This window comes from Aythya marila, assembly GCF_965140915.1.
Source record: "Aythya marila genome assembly, chromosome: 13".
In the NCBI taxonomy this organism is placed as follows: domain Eukaryota; kingdom Metazoa; phylum Chordata; class Aves; order Anseriformes; family Anatidae; genus Aythya; species Aythya marila.
The window spans coordinates 18128409-18148439 of NC_139054.1; the positions used below are offsets into that span (position 1 = coordinate 18128409).

The following is a 20031-nucleotide window of genomic DNA, read 5'->3' on the forward strand; positions in this document are numbered from 1 at the left end:
GAGTCGAAACCTGTTTTGTGTAGGTAAGCAGATCTGTAACACTACTTATGTAAACAACAGCAAACTAAAGAAAAGCACACCACACACCAGTGTCACAGTTCAACAATGCTATATAAGAAACAGGCAGATTTGGGGTTTTCCTTTCAAACTCGTAGAAGAAATACAAATATATGAACCTCACATATTCTGTTAAGAACAAACAGTAATTAAATAGAGCAATCCTTTCTTCACTACATACAGAAATAGCAATGTATTTACAGTATTTACAATTTTCAAAGATTTTGGACTTCTTACATTGTTTTGCAGGAATTAATATTCTTCAGGTTGAAAAAAAAAATAGTTACAGTAGCTTGAGGAACCAGTCAAAATATAAACAGCTTCTGAAGTCAGGTTACTAATTCCAACTTACTGATGTAAAGACTAGAGTGCCTTAAAATGAAACAAAACCACTCATTTCCCCTAAATATCCCATTATTCATGGGACAATATCACAAAGTACAAATGTTTTAGACAAATTGATATTGCTCATTTTCACAGTTTTCTGATTTAAGTAATGAAACCAAGTGAGCTGCAGTCTTAACTGCTTTGTGTATTCAGGCTGCTGCTGTCATTGTGGCAGTACTAATATCAGTTAGAATTTCCCCTCGTATTTTCATTTACAAGCAATCATATTCTCACATATAACTAAATTTTGACTTTTTGCTCAGATTAAAATAGAAATACACCAGTTTGAAACAAAATCTGTTTATATTCAGGTTCACTTTGCAAGATCCCAAATTAAGATGAAGACTCTTCTATCATGCACTTGAGAAAACTACTCTTAAGCAATCAAAAGTTGCTGTAAATTTAAAGCAAGGGGGAAAAAAAACCACAACATTACCAATAATTAAGGGGAACTGTAAAACAAACAAACAAAAAAACACATGAAAACTATAGTAAAAATCTGTAAGTGAGGAAGATGGTACTTGTGTTCAGATCTGTTCTTCTAAGTTGACAATAATCAATGAGCCTGTTCCGAATTAACAGTACTGTAGATAAGAATTGTAGGCTTCACAGTAATGCAAACTTCTAGTGCCTTTTTTTTTTTTTTTTAATTAATTACAGTACTTCCTGAAAATATAATAGTGATTCAAAACTTGCAGACTGAAGATGGGAAAACTTGTCCATCCTTCATAGCGGCAGAAATACCAGTTAGGGCAGACAGAAATTAAGTTATTTGCCTACTTCTTACACTGTAAGACTTCAAAGAAAAGTAATGTCTGAAGTCCTTCACATGCATTTGACAAGAGTCGCTGGCATAGGAGTTCTGAGTTATTCAGCATTCCCTATATACAGATCAATGTAAATTAACTATATCCAAATTACTGAGATGCTCACGTCAAAAGGAAACCTGAAAAAATTTAGTCCTTCCCTACCACTGTTAGCTTTTCGATGGACTATTTGACAGATTACACACTCATAAGCCATATTTCATACTTTCACAGAACAGAAATCATTGTCAATTCATCCCAGCCTCTTAAAACCACGAGTAGGTAGCTTTGAGAATTCTACGTACATGTCACAGGCATCTTCTTCCAAAGAGGTAAGATGCTACTGTAAAAACAGATCTGTTCAAGTTGAAGCAGTTACATGTTTGGTCAGAACTATACAAGTATTTAGCTTCCAAATAGTAGAGTTTCTGAGTTACATAAAAAAAAAAAGTCTGTAAGTGGCAGCAAAGCTGCATGTAAGGCATCTTAGGAATGATTCCAACACAGCTCATTGCCTTCAACGTTTCATTAGGTTTAACTAACACAAGCAACCTCTTACATTTTCAGACTGTTTACTACTAAAGCCATGCCCATTGGGATCAACCCTGAGACATCTGTAGACCTTCCCTAACGACAGGCGCAACACGAAGTGAGCGTTTCCACGCTTGCAGAATGTCTGTCCATACAGCTGGTTCACTGCGTCGCATGAGAGAGGTCAGTCCCGCAGCCAATCCTCACTAACTGGCCCAGTCCTGGAAGCGGAAACAGTCACTGGCAATCTTCCACACCGTGTTGGTAGGCGTGGCTTGTGCTGTCAGCAAGAAGTTCTGGTTGAAGTAGCGCTGCTTGTTGCCATCAAATTTTACTGTCCCACATGTCACCACGAGAACTGTCGTCTGGCTTTGAGTAGCTTGCTCTTCACAAGGAGAAAAAGTATAAAGAGAACAACCCAAACAAAGACTAACAGGTAAAAGAAGCAGGAAACGTATGCGAAAGTTTTATTCATTTCTGGTTGTACTAGGTATAGGCTAAAAGTTGGTTACACATCCATGAAAAATACAGTTTTGTTGCATCATTTCTATGTGGACAATAGTGTATTCGCTCTCCAACAGTGCTTTTTAATAGGTTTTGTATTTTCATCTCATGTCGTTCGCTTTAGAGCACTAAAAACAGCCCCTAGGTTTTTGCTTAGAATAAGCTCTCAGGATTTGATATACGTATTTAGCAAGTTGCATACGTTCCCCTCTCCCTCACCCCGCTAGACCTCGTATCCTTTTCATGGCAGAGCAAAGCAAGCACGCTTGGCAACAGGCTTTTGTCTCATACTCCGCAAATATCCATTGGAAGTCATTTATTAACTTCTCAATTACGTAAGCATTTCTTTGGCAGTTGCTAATTAGAAATCAATGTAACTTAACATCAGTTCAAGATAGAAAGAATTCAGAGTACATACAGGTTAATGATTTGTTCCATGTTATACTGCACGTCAGTATCAGAGGCTACAGCAGAGGTCTCTTGGCTCTCAGACATTGTCAAGGACAACATAACCCAGTAAGCCAGACTTTTCACAACCCACAAAAATACATCACATTTGAATACGATCTTAACAAAAAATATCCTTGAAGTGTTTTCCCAGGCATAAGATGTAGTGTGGAGTTGCTGCACCTCTTGATTTGTGCTTTTTTTATGCACAGCTTTACCTTTTAACCCTTAGTATTTTCTCTAAGCTAGACCCAAGAGCACTATTATAGCTGTAGTTCACTTGCAGTGGTTATAAGATACCTAACTAAATAAATAAATTATAATGGAAGCTTACCATGAACAGGCTGGCAGTCCAACACGTTAATCTGGAATTCACTAGACGGCAACATTTCAAAAAATTCATTCAGTGCTTCTTGCCCAGACACTGCATTACCATTCCAAACTAAGGTTGCTTTGTCCAAATAAAGCCTAGTCAAAACCTGAGGGGTTACGAACAGACATATTTGGAAAAAAAGCATAAGCACAACACTCTCCACAAAGAGGTTGAGAGAATCTTGTTTTGCATTACAGATTTCTTCAGCTACGTAAATAAATAAGACGCCCTCCTCAAATATTAGGTCCTTTTAGCAATTAGTGCTCCCGATCAAGAATTAAAATAAAAACATGTTTTGCTTTATAACTTGCATACTGACTTGTGTCCAAATTTAAATATTGATGAGATTCCTTTAACAAAGCTAGAAATACAACTGAACTACTTGATAACAAAAGGAAAGGGCTACTTTTCCAGAATAATTAATTGCTGATTTTGTGTATGTACATACATGTGACACAGGTAGTCAGCAAATTATAATTTCAGGTAAAAAAAAAAAAAAAAAAAAAAAAAAAGGAGAAAAAAACAGTAATGGTGGAAGCCTACAAGAGGACAATTACCTGCAGCAGCAGCAGAGCAGCACCTCCCCAGTATTTCATAACCTGTGGGGTACCTTCCCTACCTCCCCTGCAAGCTGTTGCTACACCTGCGACTACCCTTCTTATGCAGTGTGACTCAGTAGTGACACGCAAGTGCTATTTTCACAAAATCTACAGCTTTTGAAATTACAAATGTAATACAGTAAGAGGTCCAAAGAGCTGTCAGTTCCCACAGGTTTTTGTGCACAAATATCCATTACATGATACAACATGAGTGTGGTCCATGAAGACTTCTGGAGTCAGACAGAGCTGTTTCCACTTTATCTTTCAGCACTCCTAAAGATTCCCAGAAACAGAAGGGAGAACTGCTTACACAAGCTTAGCAAAAAAGGAAGCTAAATCCTAGCCTCAGAAGTCACGTGATAAACCCTAAACGTAGCTGGACATGAACTGAAATATACTGAAGAACACTAATGCACCTCCTAATCGGGCCCCCCTCACAACAATGCTGCATAGTAACACAAAAATTTCCCTTCAGGGCAGTCCAAGAGGCCAAGTTGAGATCTCTGTTCTAATACAACATGTAACATCAACTTCCAGGTACTTTCAATTAATGCTAGTTAGAAAAGTAAGCAAAAACACCACAGGAAGTTCAAACTATTGTCAAAATATCTACATACCCTCCTTCTTTTATCCATTGTCTCATAATAAATGTTGACAAATTCTTCTGCAGCTCTGCAAGCCTGATCCACATAAGTTTTGAAATCCTGGAGAGAAAAAAAAGCACACATACAAAATTACTGGTTAGGCAGTTTTATGCAAACTAGTCATCCACACAACTTCTCCAGCTAGTTGTCAACCAAAGTCACTATCCTTTCCAACCTCACTGAAAGATGATGTCAAATAATGATGAAATTAATTCCAAATTCCTCTTCTATGTGCTGAAGGTAGTACTTTTCTAAGATGCCAGTTTTAAGAATCATGTATGAATGCTTATTTATTTATTGTATTTAAATTGGAAATGTTTACATTGGAAAATGGCCTATGGCTAGCTGAACTAGTGTGAACACAAGTTTTCAGTAAAAATAGCTTTTGTTGTGATGGCTGGTCTGAAGAAAAGTTAAGGAACAAGATTTAGCCATTTATTTCTGAAAATTAGCAAGAATCCCATCACACTACCTCCATAGTCTCATTTTTAATCCAATTATATATATATGTAAAATGTAATAACAGTTGTAACTGGATATATAGGAAGGAGAGAGAAGGCCTGTGACCATGCTGACCATATTCCAGTATGAATTGCTCCAGTGTTATATCCACAGGTAAAAACCACTACACACTTCTCACATATCTCTATTTAATTCATCCAAAGGTTATCAGCCTTTGGTGCCACATCACTGCACTGGGATCTCACCCAGTTATTGATTCAGGCCCTTAATCTCTTACAGACCGTGAACAGTGATGTCTGAACTTCTTGTCCATAGATCTATAAACTTTCATTTGGTTTTGCTATGATAACTTTGTTTAAAATATCATCATTCTTCTATTTCAGCACTGTATTCTTGGTGTTTGCAACTTAATCACTAGTTCCCTATTTAGCAACTTACATCTTCTTGGCAGTCTTTAATGAATAAATACCAGAACTACCACAAATTCCTACAGCATTACCCCATGAAACACTTCTGCTCAGAGAAATTCCCATACTACAAAATATTTAAATAACCTATCAAATAATTCCTGCTTACTCCACACACACACACAAAAAAGTATTTCATATTACTGTTTACTATTTTTTAATATCCCACTGTAAGGACATGAGCCTGTTCATCTTCCTAGCTCATCCTACAGTTTCTGAACCCACAGGCCAGTTCCCAACACGACAAAGCACTCTGAAAGGCACTGCACTGCAGCCAGCAGGCACTCTTTGGCAGCAGGAGACGAGCAGTGCCCAGCTGCCCACCAGGGGCCCTGCAGGCAGCGCTCGTCCTGTCGGTGCCGTGCCGTTACTGCCGGCCAGCCCCCCCCGCACACTCGCAGTGCGCGCTGCCAGCCGGACCCCAGGCAGGCAGACGGGATGCGAGGGGGCGGCCAGCGGCTCTGTGGGGCGCTGTTACAGAGCCCGGCTCTCAGGCACCACCAACGCGCCCCGACGGTCGGGCGGCGATCGCCGTGCGCGCAGCGCTGCGCGGCCCTTCGGAAAGCTGCGCGGGCCCCGGGGCTGAGCCCGGCCGGCCGAGGGACCCGGCGGAGGCTCGGGGCGCCAGCACAGCGCTGCCGCCAACGGCCCCGGCCCCGGCCCCGGGCCTCCCGCTGCCCTCAGGCACCGCGGCCCCAGGCCCCAGGCCCTTCCCCTGAGGCCCTCAGCCCTACCCCGTCCCGGCCGGGCGCAGAGGCCGCGCGGAGGCCACCGCACCTCCGCCCGAGCCCCCGCGGCGCCGGCGGAGCCCAGCCGTGCCCCCGCTCTCACCAGGGCGGCGGCCATGAGGCGGCGGAACGGAACAGAACGGAGCGGAGCGGAGCGGAACGGAACGGGCCCGGTGAGGCGCGCGAGCGGCGGGCGGGCGGGCGGGACCGGACGTGCGCCGCTGCAGGGCCCCGCCGCTTCCGCCCGCGCGGGAACCCGGGGGCCGCGGGTTCGAGGCCCGGCCCCGCCGCCAGGCTGTGGCACCGCGCGTTGGTAGGAGGCCGGGCTGGCAGCGCGGGGCTGAGCTCCATGCTGATTGTAAAGGGCTTGGGAGGAAATACCAGTCGTGTGTGCAGGTGGCTGAGTGGGAATCCGCAGCGAGTCCAAATGCCTTGGTGTCCACTGCAGTTTTCTCAAAATAAAGGTCGTAGCAGAGCTGCGCTGCGCACCATTATTCTTCCCCAGCTCCTTCTCAGGCCCATGAAGCTGTTAGTCACAATTTCATTCATGTGTGTGTTCTCCCCTACAGCTACAAGCACTATCCTCAGCATAGCATCCCTAATTATCAAGGTAATGCAGGAGCATTACCAAGACACTAAGCCAAAATACTGCACGGCTGCTCCCCCAGCAGCGCCCTCAGCCATCGGTGCGCACCGAGCAGCCCACGCACTGCAGATCTGCTCTGCCTCTGCATCTGCCTTCAGCACGTTCAGGCCTCGAAAACACAACGGCATCCAGAGTGCAGCAGTGAAAAAGAAACAAGAACTTGCATCAGCAGTTCTGCTTTTCAGTGCTAGCAAAACCAAACACTTTAAGCGAATAATTAATCCGTAGATTTGAGTTGTTTCATTCTCTAAGAACCCAACCCTTGCTGTATTTTTTCATCTCTTTGTTGTCATGTTCTGCTCTCCGCGTTCTTCCTTAAAAACACTTTACAGTGAGGAGAAAATGCTACAGGCACAGAACATCTAATGTATTACTGCTCGATGCCACAGTGCTGATACACTAACATGTCTCTGTTCTCGATACAGCCACAGGTACAAAGCACCCAGCACCACGGAGCTCCACAGTATTGCCTTTCTGTTCCACACAGTTTGACTCTACACATGATGCAGTGTAACTGTGAGATGCTAATGCAAGGTACCTCCTGCTCTGTCCTCTGACACAAGAGCACTCCCAGCCAGCTCCCTAGTGCCAGCTCTGCAGGCACCTCTTACACCTGTTCAAGGGCACGGCAGAGCACATTTGCTACAGCAGCTGTTTTAAAGAAGAGTTCAAGGACAGAGCAATTCAGAGTTGCTTGCTTTAAAACCTGAAGGTGATAAACAGAGGTATGTATACATTAGCACCAGGGAATTTTATACTTGCTCTTTCTGATTCCTCACTTGTATACTTAAAATTCACAACTTCTTAACTAAGTGTAAGAGACCATTTCCTTCACACAGATTCCACTTAACACCTGCTATTTTCTTCTTAGATCTGCAGGGAGTGGTTTCACATTAACTTTTTCTGTGGCAGTGCCAACTTAAGCAGTCCCTTTGTTTTACTGGCCTTCCCTGATTTGCAGTATGGCTCAGGACACTTGGCCATTATTTCTCCTGTGTGATTTTTCAGGCAGATCCATTCACCACTTGAGTTCAGTGTGTGACTCCAAGACACAGAAGGCAGAAGAAGAACAGTAACAGCAAACGTTAAAAGAGAAGGATGGGATGGATCTACTTCTGCCAATCTAAGCCTCAGTCACGGTCAAGATTTTTTCTAACTGTCACTTGAACAGCTGCAAACAAGTCAAGGAACACTTTGTACAAAAAATGTATATAGGAAGTGCTTTTTTTTTTCTTTTTTTTTCTTTTATTTTCCATAAATCCATGTTTGTACTATATATGTATATTAGTTTGTTTAACGTGCTAGTTTAAAAACATTTATTCTTCATGAGTTTAGGACCAAAGTACACTCTTTTTGCCCAGTTATATTCAAGTGGCATGGAGATTATATGTATGTAATGCCATCTGATCACCAAAAAAAGAGTTTTTTTCTACAAATGGGTTTATTAAACATGTTTTTCTCTGGATCATTATATGCCTTTGTTGTTACCTGCACTTTGCCCTCAAGTATTTGAACCTGATTGTTCTGAGAAGTGCCTGCAATTATTTCAAAGATTCGGACACGTTATGTAACAACATGTATATATATTGCTGTATCATGCCAAACTCCCAAAATAAGATAATTCAATGTATTCCGTTTGGCAAAACACCCCTATGAGACACCCCTATTGTGAGACATAAACACCCTTATTAAAATCACAAGGAAGCAAAGTCATTCAGAATGCAGCATGTTTTTGACAGAACTATACAGCACGCAATAGAACGTAAGTTTCTGCATAACTTTCCTGAAAATTCCTGTTTCAGAGACTGTACCAATAGTGAAACAGACCTAAGTCCTACAGAGACCACAAAGAGAGACTGTATCTCAAATGGCTTACAGTCACAGTTAACGCAGCAAGCAGCTGCACCAAATGTGGCTGGCAGGTAAAGAGAGGATGTAAAGCTGATGCAAGCATGCTTTTGCAAAGACTGGTTGTGTATACAGCAGAACACACTCCCATGTAGCAACTATGCTATGAACGCTGGACCCTGTCATTGGCAGTAATAAAAACAAACAAACTTCCCTAACAACACTTCTAGTACGAAATGAAGTGCCAGGCAGACATTGTATCAGTTGCATTTTGACAGCATAGTCAGAAACACCTGACTAGTTCCTATGAGCAGTTAAAGTAGCTCTCACAGAGAGCAGGAACTGAACGGCAGCCTCAGTGAGTATTTTAAATCAAGCCAAGGTTACAAGCAAAACCATTTTAGTTGCTTGAGTTTAATGTCTTAGAATGACTGGCCCTCAAGCAAGAAAAGAGAAACCAATCCAGCAGTGTTATGCTGTTAATAAAGTGCACCTGGGTAATCAGACAATTAGTTGACTCCCTTATGTAGGACAGTCTGATGGAGATGGTATTATTCACATTGGTCTGACTGAAAACAGTCCACAGAGAAGCACAGGAGAATGGCATTTCTTCCTTCTGCTTCTAAAATAACAGTTGCCTGCTAATTGTGAAGACTGAAAAGCAGTTCAAGTACAGAATAGCCTGGAGCACAACAGGACTTAAATGGTACTATTGTGGCCCTCCATTATAACTAATTTGGTGATCCTTTTCATGCTTCTTGTAACATTAATGTTAGTGCTGTGAAGCAGCACTGACCTTGTCCTGGGAGAATTAGTCTGGACCTCAGATGGCCTCTCTGCAGTGCCTTGCAGCAATATGAAATAATTCCTCAATATTTTTATGCAGAAAAAGAAAGTGAGTTTGGGTTCTTCAGCATCTTCCAGAGTTGTGAAAATATTCATGAGGTCTTACACGCTATGCTACAAATAGTTAATGATAATGATGTGCTCTATATGTTAATTTGTGAATGCAATTTCATTTACTGGCGAATAACCAGATGGAAATTGCACACATTACTTACTTACTTGTTAGCAAGTTGTGCTTACTTTCACAGATAGCATGGCCAAACATGCCTTATATTGTCTCTGGAAGACTGGATATAAAAATGGGTCAATGTTTAACACTTTGTCCTTGATTTCCTACATATTTTAGATATCTTCATGCTTCTGCTACGTGCATCTTTTTTTTTTCCATGTGGGAGTGACTTTTCCCCAGCCTGCTGTGCCGGCCGGGAGCCGGCAGGGGGGAGAATGCACCAACATCCAGCGCTCCCATAGCAGGGACTGAGCCAGGCAATTGCAAAAAAAAAAAAAAAAAAAAATTGCTGCTTTGCTGGAGCAAGTTGAGCCGTAAGGCCGGCCAGTTAAATTTGCATAATGCAGTATACAGTAGGAAACGACCTGAAGAGACCTGCAATTACTTACTAAAGATGATGTGCAGCTGACTGTGAAGAAATCGTATACTGAAGGTGATAAACACTGGGAATGGAAAGATGCGTCTGTGATAGGACTGCTAGGGAGAGGACTGAGAGTTTGGGTCAGGGCATATGAGGCTGTGCCCTTTAGTAGACTGAATCACATCCAGGAATGTCAGCTGTATACTAATTTGTCATTGCTGTGTAGGAGTTGTATCACTAAGAAACAACATATTGTGCTGAATTAACAACTGCTTGGTGATGGTTGCTTAATACAAAAGTTCAAATATCTTCCCATTTTAAATCTCAACTCTGTCATTGTGTCACTACATCACCATGCTACCTATTTACCTCAAATTAATAAAAGTACTTCATAATACCTCTCTCATATAAAGAAGAGCTATCATCAGTTTCCAAACAAAAAAAAAAGCAAGGCATTGAAATTATACGTCTTGCTCAAGGTCACAAAGGGAGAAAACTGCAGAAATGAAAACTGCAATTCCAGTCTTTTACACTCGCTGTGTAAACATCTTCACTCCATTCTGAGATACTAGTGTAAAATTAAAAAGAATCAATCCTATCTGTTATCTTCATTCTGTATTTCATGTTTATTTTCTTCACATTAGACACAATTTAGACAATGTGTCTAAAAAGTACAGTGTCATGCTCCTTTTCTATGGATTGGATGTGTATGTAATGACTACTGTAAATGCTAGTGGAGTGAAGGAATTGTATTTTTGTTATTACAGAGACTGTGAACAACCTGGATAAAACAACAGAAATGTGACAAATACCTGCAAAAGCATTACCTCTTTGTTTACCCGTATGCATCTGTGAAACCTGGACGAGTAACAGGCTTGGCACAAGCCTCCCTGCTGGCAGGTTGTGCAAAGTTCTCTATTTTTCAAACACGTTAAATTAGGAATCTGAGGAAAAGATTTTTTAAACTCTCATTTATCAATGGCTGCTCCATCAAACGAAGTAATGTGTAAAGAATAAAATCAGAAATAGTAGAAACTAAGGTAGCTAGTGAGTTCACAAACCTTTCTGACAGTTCAAGATTTGTGTCTACGATTATATTTTTTTTCATTCAACTACTTTACACAGTGCAATCATTATCTTTTGTTCTGGCAACGGTTCATTGGAATACTGCTCAAGCAGGATTCACTGCAGATTTTCTAGTGCAAGTTAGGGAGGTAGATAATTTAAAGATTCTCTATGCCCGTTGCCTGCCTTAGCACCAGTCATAACTCAGTGAAGTAATGTGTCAAAATGGAAGATGTGCTAAAAACATGGGTGCAGAATTCATTCTCAGCTGCTTCTAAGGATGACACAGAATTCTGAATATCCCTTTAGTCATTAGACTTCTTGTTGGGACCATGAAAATGGGGAAAACCAGAATTTTTTTCCTTAATGTGAAGCAGTATGCAAGACCTAGTTCAAAATATTACTGTGAAAGAGGTAACTTGGTAGCTCACAACAGTGGCCAAAATATATTCAGGTCTAAGCTTCCTGCAAAAACAGAGACTAAAAAACAGAAATCCACCACCACAGTATTGAAAAAGTAAGAGCAGCAGGAAGAAATGTAAAATGTTTGCAGGTGGTATGGAAACTCCTTCAAGACATATTAGAAATCTGAGATACTCAGAATAAATTCATGTCACTTAATGAAATACTTCTAAAAAGATCATTAAGGTTGAGAACACTTAATAACAAGCAAACATAGAGAATTAGAAGTACAAAGATATCCTCCAAAAAATGAAGTTGTTTCCAAATGGAGAAAATAGGGGGGGGGGGGGGGGAACATAAAGTTTGGCTGGTAAAATTTAAAAAGGAAGTAAGGCAAATCAAAGTAGTTCTCAGAAACATTTTACTCAGGCACTATGAATGAAATCCTTTTTCAAACATATCAAAAGCAACAAGCCCTGCCAGAAAATCTGCAAGGCCAACAAGTGAACAGTACACACCAAAAGAAGACAAGGCTGTAGTAGAAAGCTAAACAAACTCTTCATATCTTCAGGAGTTTACAAAGTCTCTTATATTAGAGCCTTTCTTAAAAGGGAATGAAATGAAGGATCTGTCATAAAGTGAAATGTCAGGACAAAAGGTTTTAGAACAAATCCATAAAACAAATAGTAACTAATCACAAGTTGTATGCCAAGTTATGTGCTCCTAAAGGACATGCTAACCATGGCATGTAATCTCTAATTTACAACAGGTTCTGTCCTCCAGGAATGGAAAGTGCCAAATTTGAGGCCAATTTTCTAAAAAAGCTCCAAGATGTATCTGGGGAACAATAAAGCAGTAAGTCTGATGTTTGCCCTTTGCAAATTGGTAGAAACTATAATAAAGAACAGAACTGGTAGATACTTTGATAAATGTGACATACTAGGGCAGACTTAAAGTAGCTTTTTAGGGAGAAGCGTCACAAATCTGTTAGTTCTTCAAAAGAGTCAAGAATCATGTGGGGGTAAAGAGCCTTACTAATGAACAATTTCTTCTTCCACTAAGTGATTTCCTTAAACTTTGAGATTTTTCTAACTCATGGTTGTAGATTTGTCATACTCTGAAGTAGCTGAATAGTTTTTATATGAAATATTTTATGTAAATGTACAACTCCAAGTACCAATCCAAATTATGTCTGTGGAATAATAAGACTCTCTGCTTACCATCTCTCACTTCTTTATCCAACTCAGACATTAGATATAGTTGTAGTATTTTTATGGCACTTTTGCTGATTATGCAAAATTAGACTTTGAGAAAGCTCACCTAAACCTGACTGCCCGAAGATATATTTTCTTAACTTAGAAAGCATCATTTGCAAAAGGAAACAGAAGAGTCCATCTGAAACATATCTAAGATTTTCTTCAGGATTGCCCTTTTAGGCACCTTCCCTTGAGCAAGCCTTTACTTTGGGTTTTTAAGTAGTAAAAAGTAGTATGAGCAGAAGCAATTTCCACTTTGTGTTGAATAAATCATAGTCATTCTGTATATTGTCCAAATAGATTCCCAAATATGTATTTGAATGTAGATCAAGTAACAACTAAGTCTAACTCATAGTTTCTCTTCAAAAGCCCAGCTATTCCTACCAGTTTCTCAGCCTTTATCTCCAGCACCTCAAGCCAACTTACCCATGCTCCCCAGGCTTTTCTATTCTGGAAAGAATGTACAAGGTACAAATGCCAGAATGACTCAGCAATGACACTGAACTCGCATGCAGAGTTCAAGCAGTTTACATCAAGATGACTCACCAAAATACCTTTACATCTGAAGATGGTTCCTAGAATATGCTCCACTACACCCACTTACCATATGGAAGGGAAATTTTGAGTTAGTTTAGATCTTACAGACCAAAGCAGAGGCAAAAAGTGTAACTGTTGAAATAGCTGGGATCAGCAATTACGACTGTGAGATGCATTAGATATATGGGGTGGTTTTCAGTCTGTAATCAGTAATACTAACCTTTAAAATTATTTTTTTGTTGGAAAGCTTCCTAAAAAGCTGATACTAAGAGCAATGAATTCAAACTGTAATCACAAATAAATGGCAAATAGGATGACATGCATATCAATGTATATTGATAATACCTGTATGGAGATAGGAAATAGCTTTTAGGGGTGGCTGCTTTATAAGTTTGGTCAAATTTACTCAAAATATCATAATTAAAGATAAGTAAAAATGCATTAAGATTTCAAAAATGTATTCAACGATCTGTGTTACACCAGTTGTTGTTTTTTTCATCAGTTGGTACTCTGTTAATTAAAATTAATGAATAGCAAAGCTCTGGATGATTTCAGAATCGCTGGAAAATGTATAATATTTATTGCAAATTATTTTGATACTGGGTGAATAATGATCACAGGATGAATGCAGAATTCAGTCTCCAGCAAGAAAAAGAATTCTCATTTTTCCCATAATATTCTCACATGACAAGTACGTACACTTGCATTCTCATCTATACAAAAATGAAGCCAGACTACATAATGCTAGGCTGCTTTTCAAACTAACCTTGTGTCAAAGAAAACTGTGAGTTTTCTGTAATGACTTCTGTAACAGGCTAAAATGAGGTCAATGGGTCCTAATTACCCTTGGTAAAATGAACAGTCCTTAGTTTTGCTAATACTCCCAGATTAATGTGTTTGCAATTTTCATGGGTTTATAATTTATTCGCCCTTAAGATTACATAATTAACACTGACAAAGTTTGAAATAGCATATCCTCTATTAAAAAAGCCTACAACCTACTATGTTTTTTAATTTATTGAGTTCAAGAATATATCCAGCATTACTTAAATCATAAACTTACTTGAACTCTGCAGGTTCAAAATCTCACTGCAACATTGTACATAACACTGAAGGGCAAATTCAGGAGGAAGCAGAAGGCAATGTTCTTATAAATTACAATAGCTACTCTACTGAAATAAAAACAAAAAACAACCAGAGACCGAAGAAATGATCCATGGCTATGTCAGTGATTAAAATTAAACTGGTAGGTTCACTCTCTCATTATTAGGTTTATCAGCCATCACTGATTGAATGCCACACACAGCATCCTTGTTAACAATGTCCAATTACAGTTCAGAGATTTAGCAGGTACAGTGATGTTTACCAGAAGGATTCCCTCAAGGTCAGTGATTCATACAGCGCTTCAGCCCTCAAGTTGGTAAAGCAGTATGTTTAAAGGCTATACGCTATTCTGTATGACCTTGAATCTTTCTGTATAGTGAATGGTTCTTGTGAAACATGGTTCTTTAAACTTTTGTGAAAGTTATCAAAATGTATAGGTAATGTTAGCCACGTGTAGAGAAATTCAAGGAACTATCTCCTAAAATAAGAGAAACAACTGACGTTAGTCAAATCCAGACAGGTTCTGACGAATGTGATGCCTATGAATTTGGACCATGACTCAGTGTTAAAGGGTTTTGCCTGAGCAAGGGCTGAATGAGATCTCAATTCTATCCACTGATTTCAATGACAACTGGGTGTAGGTCTCATGTGTTCAGCGCATTCACTCTTTGACTTATATGCTGGGTAAGACAGACTTGCTAAAATACTGCTAAAGCTGGATTTTGGATTTATTAAAATGCAGTGGACTTAAGAAGGTCTGGTTTGGTCAGTTCATTTTCAGTGAAAAAAGGCACATTACTCTGGATAGACCCAGGCAGAACCTGTGTTTGTTACAATCCCATGGGGACTGTGGACTATGCACTGCTCCACCTCAAATTCCTGTCATACCAGAACTGGTGGAATGCAATGACTCTTATCCTGATAAACACCCCTCTTATTTTTTAAAGAAAAACAGGTCTTGTTATATATTGGATTGTTCCACAGACCCAGAGGGATATAGTGAGATCAAGGTACAAATACCTATTCTAATTTAATCCATGTCAAAACACTGCCAAGTGGGATAAATTTTCAAAACAGGTCAGTTCAAAGTGTCACCACAGTTGCTAGTTAAAGAAATTTTAAAATCCAATCCATTTCCTTAGGTAATGAAATGGTATATGAGCTTTTATGAAGACTTGGCAATGCGTAAGTAAAACCTGGGTAAACGTACTTGTATTAAAATGGACTCCACGATGGCTCAATGTAGCAAGCTGATAACTGAAGTGTGTACATGTACACAGAGGCATATTTATATACTAGCGGGAAGGCACCTATAGCCTTACCTTTTAGGCTTGCCAGGCACTTCTCTTTGCACTTGTCCTTTTATCTCAAAATTCTGATCAGGGCTTCAGCAGTATATTGTGCCACTTTGCAGTCTAGCATCAGCTCAGTTGTGCCCTGTATACACAAAACAACATTGCAAATAGCTGTTATCAAGATATCTGAATCACACAATGTGTTGCATCATACATATCAGCTGACAAGAGGATTTTACAAGCATCACTTGCAGCACATGACCATAGTTTACTTTAACTTGTGTGCAGCTGAACCAGCACAATCCATAATTGTTTCTCATCAGGGGCTGCAAGCAATAAGTTATTTTTCTTATCTCTATCTAGCATTCCTCAATTTTTACTAAAGCCTGGGAAGAAGAGAGGCATTCTTGCATCTAGTTCTCCCTTTAAATAAATTGCCTGTACATAGCCAGATTGTGTTTTGAGGAAAAATTCTGTATATAAAATACTGGGAATCATCTCCAGTTTTGGAGCACTGGTAAAATGAGCCCAATTCTAGACATCACCCTAGGATATTTTTAACAGGCTCAGAGACAGAACAAGAACAATTTCAAATGGCAGTAGCATTCTCGTTCCCCAAAATTATGAAAAACTGGAAGGAAAAATCTGAGCTACAAACAACTTCTAAACCTGCTGTAAATTGCACTACAAGTCCATCGGTATCTGAGAAAAAAGGTGATGTGAGACGGATGGCCATCTCTCTCCCCGCCTTCTGTCCAGGGTGGAATGTCAGATATTTATCCCTTTCATGTGTGTTTATAAATCCTGGAAAGCATGAGTACATATCTTCTTATCCCAAATGAATGAGTTTACTCATAAATCACAGTATCCCCAATTTGGTCCATGTTGCTGCACTTTTGGAAACTTTGGTTTTATAGTTGTTATTCTTAAGAAACTCTACTGCTGGTAAACAAGGAAGTTTAAGAAATTCATCCAAAAAAGATTAATCTTCTTCAAATAGAAATCAATCAATCAATCAAACAAAAACCACATGTATTAGTTTTATACTCTATATATGATTTTTTAAATCCAAACTTGAGGGTTTTTTTTGCGCCAATATAATTTTTGGAGGCAACAGGAAGGCTTTTGACATCAGAACGAACTGAAGGAAAGAGCTAATGCAAACATTAGACTTAGGTTATCTTAATAGATGTGCAGAGACTTTTTCATATGTGCTTTGCACAACACTGTAATGTTTTTATGGCTTTAACTACATTTATCTCTGCTTTTAATTTACTTTCCTTTTGAGGTTCACAGGAGTGCTATGGTAGATAAAGGCTATACAAATAAAAATAATTAGCATAATCAGAATTGTTTCTGATAAACACTTCCATGTTCTGATACTTCTTGTTTGTAGATGGAGAAAATATTGTATGTTGCTAGAAAGAACTAAAGATCAAAGCATATAATCCAAAAGCAAATAAATACACATTACATGTTACATCTTTCATCATGTTTTACTCCTAGTACCTGATCTACCACTGGAAATGGTCTAAAATGCAAAGACTGTGCAATTTGGATCTAGAGCTTTTGTTCAAGCCAGCTCTGCAAACCTTTCAAACGTTCCCCTTCTTGGTAATTCCATTGCATTTCTTTGAAAGGCTGAGAAGTAAACTACAGAAGTGTTTTCTGTTTGTTTCACTCCTTGATTTGTTCTGGCAAAGTTTGCCTGTTTTAAGTAGTTCCTACAGGTACAAATAGCATGCATAACAGCAGCCGGAAAATGTTCCTTTTCCACTGGTAATTTCAATAAAATCAGCATTTTAAAAAATTAGAATCAAAACCAAGAAACCAGCAAGATTTTGTTTGTGAACAAATTTTCTTCTCTTCTAGGTCAAAATCAATTTTTCTTCCCAATTTTCTGTTCTTTGTTGTATTTTTTCCCAGTATCTTTTCCCCTTTAGAAAACAACTTTTTTTTGAGACTTTTTTGAGAATAGTCTAATTTGGTTGAAACTTTTTCATTGAAAAGGAAGTTCTATGAACAATTTTTGAATCAGCTATAGATGAAGCATTAACCACTCTACATTATAGATTTAATAAAACTGTGGAGCAAAGTTCACCCAGATGAGAAAGGCCTGAAGGGCTAGAATTATTATTTATATTCTGTCTGAAATAGTTCAGGTCAGCCTGTAGCATATTTGGAGATAAATATACATTTGGCTCACACTTAAATGCTGGGCATCAGTAGGTAGGCCACAACAATTCACTGGTTAATGGGATGACCTACCAACAATAAAATGCTAAGTAACATTTCTCCAGGCCAAATGTACCTGTGCCCATTTAAGGAATCATTTTGCAGTAAAGAACCATTTACTTCCAGATGGATGTAAACAGTTTTGTCAGTTACTTTTTTTTTTATTTCTTAAATTGACGAGTTGAGAGAATCCTTTGTGATTATGAAAGGAGTACGTGCCTTCAGATTTTTATGAAAATGTTTTACTTTTATTCCCTGACTACTGTAAAATATTTAGGACTCTCTGAGCATCTGAGCTATGGTTCCACGGTCAGTTGACCTGGAACAACAGCTCTATAGTGATCAAAAATGCATACCTTCCTCTGTGTTGCCCTGCTCTCTGGGATATCTGCTCCCTCTGTTGTTCTTACTATCATGTTCATCTTACGCAGAGCTAATTTAATTAACTAAAAGTGTGAAGGACTCCACCTTTTCTTACCGTCCATATACTTGGCAAACTAAAATAGATCAAAGAGTTGTCTCACAAGTGACAGAGTTGGTAAATAACAGTAAGTGGCTGGAGTATATGGGTAGGATGAGAAGGGGAGGGAGGGAAAGTGGGTGAGAAGAGCACCAACATGCTGTTACATCATCTCATGCCACTTTGTGAAACGATACCCTGTGGCTGAATTTGACATACATGCAACCCACAGCCAAAAAAGTATGGTCCCATTTTTTCCCCTTGCTATCTCCATTGTGCATTCCCATCACTTCCTTTATGTCCACATTTATGCAGATATTTGCTGAGACTGATTACAGAAGTGATCTGACTGCAAATCATTCTATTGAGTTGATTCTTGGGTCATTTCCTCATCTATATTGGCACAAGGAAGGTGATGGAAGCATACACTTAGGGCAGGATTGCCCCTTCTGGTAGTAGCAGGCACTTAGGTCAGTTTACAGCAGCTGTGGAAGCACATCCAGCAAGTCAAAAGTGAACAAGTAAATAAAACTGACTGTGGATGTTTACAAACAAGCTGGGAAAACTGAACATCCAGCAGGCAGTAGAAATGGTGGCAGTATTGCAGTGTTTTTTTTTTTTAAACATACTTTCAGTCTGTGTAGTGGAAGCTCTTCTAATAAACAAGTGAGGGTATTTTCAATACCTACACATGTATGAAATCTATTTTGACAATGTATCTCAATGCCTGGAAGCCAAATTCTGTCTAGATTTATACCTGAGAAACCATATCCTTTTAATAGGAGAGCATCTACATAATGAAAGCATGCTCATTAGTGCACTGTAGGCCATGACGCTTGTCGGTAGATCTTCTGCCAAGGCAAACCCCTCTGTTGTTACGCAATAACCCACACTGAGAACACATATAACCCCACTGAGGTCTGGGGTGGTCTGTCCTAAATGCTGAACACAGTGATCTGGTAACTTCAACCTGACATCAGACTAAAGAGGAATTATTTAGTTAAGCCACTGAAGTTGGAATGTGGTAGATTTCATTACTGTGACGAAAAAATGAAGCCCACTGTTTCCATTTCAGGAATGTGGATAGCACAGATTACTTATGTATGGTGCCTCTTCTACAAAATCGAGTTTATATAAAAATCTTTCATCCTTTAGCTTCATGTACTTCAGTGCCCTCCAACATGGGCAGAGTGTAACTTTAACGTAGATTAAGTTCTTACTGCAAGTATAAACAACTGAATTGTTTTAGGAATATAAAATGGAATCTGTTTTATCCTTCTTCATTACATGGATTATAACACATTGGAATGGAAAACAGTCAAATTGCATTGGCAAAGCCGGTACATCTATTTTTATCTATTGAGTTACTTGTTAAAATACACAGGAAAAAATGTATTGGACTTTGCAACTCACTTCTCTTATCCTAATAGCTTGCTAACTTGCATTCTACAAGCTTCAGCTATATATCTCTCCTTTACAGCTTAATAATCAGTGGAGCATATTAATTCTATACAAGGGCTTCACCTTTTTTTTTTTTTTAATTCCTAGTAGTCTATTTCTAGTAGTCTATTTCTGTGGTCCTTTGCATGGGCAGAGTAAAATAGAGCCAAAGCTCAAAGAGAAACGAACTGCACGAATGCCTGAAGCCACCTAACGAATTGCATCAGAGTAATCACAACCACAGGAAAGAAGTGACATACAACCCAAGATAAGCATTACCACCCTAAATCATTGACTCATAT

General features: G+C 39.3%; 2 protein-coding genes across 3 annotated transcripts; one reads left to right on the forward strand and one right to left on the reverse strand.

Annotated features, from left to right (window-relative positions):
• Positions 1–92: 92 nt before the first annotated feature.
• Positions 93–15680, reverse strand: NXT2 (nuclear transport factor 2 like export factor 2). 2 transcript variants are annotated; one of them, XM_082770938.1, is made up of 4 exons: positions 15622–15680; positions 4322–4408; positions 3067–3211; positions 93–2166 (listed from the first exon to the last, which is right to left on the reverse strand). In XM_082770938.1, exons 2-4 carry the CDS (start codon positions 4337–4339, stop codon positions 1988–1990), a joined length of 342 nt encoding a protein of 113 aa, XP_082627064.1. In that variant the 5' UTR covers positions 4340–4408; positions 15622–15680; the 3' UTR covers positions 93–1987. The 2 variants fall into 2 exon arrangements, with proteins under 2 accessions (XP_082627064.1, XP_082627063.1); XM_082770937.1 differs by lacking the exon at positions 15622–15680 and adding an exon at positions 6109–6529.
• LOC309883134 (uncharacterized protein) lies at positions 5534–8161 on the forward strand. Its single transcript, XM_082770943.1, has 3 exons — positions 5534–6178; positions 7077–7376; positions 7660–8161. The coding sequence occupies exons 1-2, from the start codon at positions 5716–5718 to the stop codon at positions 7163–7165; spliced, it is 552 nt and encodes a 183-aa protein (XP_082627069.1). The 5' UTR covers positions 5534–5715; the 3' UTR covers positions 7166–7376; positions 7660–8161.
• Positions 15681–20031: the final 4351 nt, after the last annotated feature.